This window comes from Penaeus japonicus, unplaced genomic scaffold (assembly GCF_977035675.1).
Source record: "Penaeus japonicus unplaced genomic scaffold, GWHDUDI00000001_assembly GWHDUDI00000025, whole genome shotgun sequence".
NCBI lineage: Eukaryota > Metazoa > Arthropoda > Malacostraca > Decapoda > Penaeidae > Penaeus > Penaeus japonicus.
This window is the reverse complement of record NW_028234427.1, coordinates 9,167,587-9,172,586: the sequence shown is the minus strand read 5'-3', so window position 1 is coordinate 9,172,586 and position 5,000 is coordinate 9,167,587. Positions and strand designations below refer to the sequence as shown.

General features: G+C 33.4%; 1 protein-coding gene across 1 annotated transcript in view; it reads left to right on the top strand.

Moving 5' to 3' along the window:
* LOC122246453 (putative neural-cadherin 2) overlaps positions 1-5,000 on the top strand; it is a 754,989-nt gene that overhangs the window by 646,129 nt on the left and 103,860 nt on the right. Inside the window, exon 7 of the mRNA XM_086551322.1 lies at positions 1,098-1,235. Coding sequence (XP_086407448.1) covers positions 1,098-1,235 — 138 coding nt within the window. The remainder of the gene's footprint in view (positions 1-1,097; positions 1,236-5,000) is intronic.

Sequence of the window (5,000 nt, the reverse complement as noted above, 5' to 3'; positions counted from 1 at the left end):
GTCATCATAATCATCATTATGATTTTTCTGTTTGTTTGTCATAACTAATATACTCATGATGATAAGAATAATGATAATTCCTTTTATTACCATTGTTGTCATCATTATCATTATGATTATTACGATTAATATAATTATTATCATTATTATTATTAGTATCATTACTATTACTATCATCATTTTTGTTTATATATATATCGCTTTTTGTTATTGCTGTTGCTACTATTGTGATTGTAAGTAATTTTGTTATCATGTAGTTATAATTATCATTGCTTTCAATGTTAGTAATAGTTATTGTAATACCTTTATCCTTATTGCTCTGATCCTTATCATTATAATCACTAATATTACTATTACTATTATGCTAATTTTTACTAGTCACACAACTACTATTCATCAGAACCAACATCTTTGTGTGCAAATATACCATTTATTGTTATAATCCTATTCACAGATAATTATGATTTTTTTTTCTACTTCGACCCTCATCCCTTCCATCGCCTATTCTCTCTTTCTCTCTCTCTCTATCTATCTATCTATCTATCTATCTCTCTTTATCCTCCACGTCTCCTCTTCCCTTCTGTTCTCCTTCCCTCCTCTCTTCACTCCCCTCCCACCTCCATCATTACCCCTGTCCCTTTGTCCCTCCCTCCTCCTCCCCCCTCGCCCTTCCCACTTCTCGCTTCTCTTTCCTCTATTTTCTCTTTATCCTCGCCCCTACCCACTAATATTGTTCCCTTCATTTCTCTCTTTCCATTCGTCCTCCCCTCCCTCCCTCTCTCCCTCCCTCTCCCTCCCTCTCCCTCCCCACCCCCCTTCCTTTCACCCTCGTCTTCCACTCTCCCCCTTCCCCTCCAACCTCACCCTCCACTCTCCTCCTCCTCTACCAATCCCTTTTTACCCCCCCTCTCCCCCCCACCACTCGCCCCCTACTCACAAACCTCCTTCTTACCCCCCTCCCTCTCCTCCCACCCTTCCCCTTCCCCCTCCACCAACCCTCCCTCCCTTCCCCTCCACCCTCCGCCCACCACCAACCCCCTCCCCCTCCTCACAAACCCCCATCTCACCCCCTACCCCCTCCCTTTCCTCCCCTCTAGGTGGAGGCGACGGACCGAGACGCGATGGACCACCAGGGTCTCCTGTACACGGTGCGGGGGGACGGGGTGGACGGCTACCCCCCCGCCCAGGCCTTCTTCGCCATCAACTCCAAGACGGGCGAACTCCACCTTCTCAGGGTGAGGCTTTGTCTCTGCGTAGAGCGTGTTATTGGATAATGCATTTAATATATATATATATATATATTATAATATTATCTATATATTATATATATATTAATTATATCTTATATATATATATAGATATATAAGTTAATCTATCTATATAATATTATGTATAAGTATCAGTATATAGGATATGACATATAATTATATATATAGTAATATATCATATATTATATCTACATATATAAATTATTAGTATATATCTATATAAATATAAATATTATGTAATATATATAGTTCTATAATATATATCATATAATATATATAATATATATCGTTATATATAACTACTACTCCATACATCACATATTATATTCGTAATCTATATAAAATATATTATATATATATTATTCTATATAGATATATATGTATATACAGATACTTATAATGGTGTATATATATTATTATATTATAAATTATATATATATATAGACAATATAATATATATATTATATTCTATAGATATATATACATATATATATACACACCTTATTATATATAATATATAATGGTATGTGGTGTGTGGTGTGTGTGATGTGTGCGTCGTGTCGTGTGGTGTGTGTGTGTGTGTTATGTGTGTGTGTGTGTATCTACCGTTATTATTTACTTTCATACATATTACATATATATCTATATATATATATATTTAAGATATATATATATAGAATAAAATTACGAAGTATGTGTGTGTGTGTGTGTGTGTGTGTGGTGTGTGTGTGCTTAGTGTGTGTGTGTGGTGGTGTGTGTGTGTGTGTGTGTGTGTGTGTTGTTGTATGTAGGTTATGTATGTATGTAAGGTATAATATATATATATGCGGAACGAAGATAAGAGATATGTATATCATGTTTGTATATCTATATATATATTAATATATATATATATATATATGTCTTATATGTATGTAATACTAAAAGTATATTGATATATATATAATACGATCTAATATATATGTGTATCAACATAGATATGTACATATGTATATATATCGCGTTATATATATATATTATATATTTGACATCATATGGATATACATTATACTGGTACATATGTATCATGTATATATATAGTATATATTATATATTTAATATATATATATATAAAGTACAATATTATATATTTTATAATATATATAATAAATCTGAGAGACGAGAGAAGAGGGAGAGATGCGAGAGAGAGTAAAGGATGATGATTTCTAAATATCGTCTACATCAGAAACGGCACACACACACAGACGCACAAACCGCTTCCATAAAGACGGGAAATTGGCCCTCGAGGTAACGACATAATCATTGTTCATTAATGCCGAGGAACAGAAAATCACGGCTAATGATCTCGTCATAATGTTTTACGCATAAAAGTGACGCCAAAAGCAATTACGGGAAAAAAAAGTTTATGTCAATTACAAACTTTCCCACGAGATAATCATCGTTTTTTTTCATTCATGAATATTGAATTCTCATTTTCTGGCAGTTTCCAAGACAGGTTCCTTTTGGCGAGTTTAGGAATAAAGCGAAGAACGGAAATGATGATGAGGATGAGGAGGTGGAGGTGGAGGAGGAGGAGGAGGAGGAGGAGGAGGAGGAGGTGGAGGTTAAGGAGGAAGAGGAGGAGGATAATGAGAAGGAGGAGGAAAGAAAGTTAGATATTGAGATACGGAGGAGGGACGGCGTGGAGGTGAAGGAGAGAGAGGAGGCGGAGGAGAGAGAAGATGGGGATGATGATGATGCGACGACGATGATGAGGAGGACTTGATTTTTATTTAGTGTCCCACTCTAAGTTCGCAATGAGGAGGAGAGGAGAGCCATAGGGAGAGAAGTAGGAGTAGGTAGCAGAGAAGGAGGCAGAGGAACGGAGGGATAAGAGAGGAAAAGAGGAAGATAGGAGGTCCACGAGGAAGGAGGAGGGGGGAGGGAGGAGGGAGGAGGGGGGGGGAGGGAGGAGGAGGAGGGGGGAGGGAGGAGGAGGAGGGTAGGGAGGATGTAGAGGAGGAGGAGGGGGGGAGGGAGGAGGAGGAGGGTAGGGAGGATGTAGAGGAGTAGGGGGAGGAAAAAGAGGTAAAGGAGGAGGATGACGATGATTAAATAAAAGTGAACTTTATATAGTTTTTTATGTGTAGATGTGAAACAGAAAAAAAAATATTAAAGAGTTTTCTGAGAAATGCTGATGCTGTAAAACACCGTAGATGATAGAGTAGAATTTTCAATTTAGTTTTGATAATAGAACCGAGTGATATATATATATAGAAAGTAATTCCCCAGACAGCCAGACTTAGCATTGCATACAGTGTCCTGATTGGCTAGCTGTTGCGACTGAACTTAGCTCCTCCCCCTTTCTAACCAAGCCAAATTAACATGAGAGTGATAATGCTTCCCCTTGATTGATTAACTTTAAGAAGGATTATGTGGGGAAGTTGATAAATAAGATCAAAGAGCAGAGACAATTAGCAAAGCAGCGATAACAGTCATAGATAAAATTAATATGAAAGGGAATGAATGCAACACAGGCAGTTTTCCCGCGGAGACAGATGAAACTTTCGTTTCTACTCCTAAGACTTTTTTCACCAATCGAGAAGAATGACAATTTTAACTCGACATTTACTAAAATATCCCGTATAATTTTTATGAAGTACATATGCTACAAATTTCGAGTTATTTCTTCCGAAGTTAATGTTCTTTCTTCATGTATATCACCATATATCACAATACGTGACATTTGACATTTGACTGTAGACTCAGATTCTTAAAAAGTATTCTCCCAGAGTCAACACTATAATCTTTTATTTTATTATACACATTCAACTGTTTTCCATAATCATATCAGGAGCTTCTGAAACGGTTTATTTTAAAAAAAGTGTATAATCAGAATTTTTTCATAACTATAGATACTACTGGTAGTGTTTATGTGCAATGGCATTATATATATATATATATACTATTTTATAATACTATATATATATATTATATACTTATATTTATTATATATATATAATATATAATATATTTATATTATGTATATTATTATATATATAATCTATATATATATATATATACAGTTATTAAATTATGTATATTTATTATGTATATCTATATTATATATTATATATATATATATCTATATATATATATATTATTATATACAAATACCTTTAATATGTAAACAGTATATATTTTATAATATATAAACATATATGTGTGATTGTGTCTGTGTGAGTATGTGTGGGTTTGTGTTCGTGTGTGTTGCGTATGTGTGTGTGATTGGGTGTGTGATGTGTGTGTTGTGTGTGTGTGTGGCGCTGTGGTGTATGTGTTGTGTGTGTGTGTGTAACTTTGTTTTGTATGTATCTAAATATATATATATATACATATATATATATATATATATATATATATATTATATTATATATATATATATAATAATATATTACATATCTATTATAAATATAATATATATATATATTATATATATAATATTATATATACGTATATATTTATATATATTATATCGCCATATATATTATATTATAATATATATATATATATATATATATATATATATATATCTATATATAAAACTATAGTGAGTGTATATATAATTGTATATGTGTGTGTGTGAGTGTGTGTGTGTGTGTTGTGTGTGTGTGTGTGAGTGTGTTTATGAGGGTGCTTTATATATAAGCATTATATATATATATATATATAAATAATAGTATATATATATAA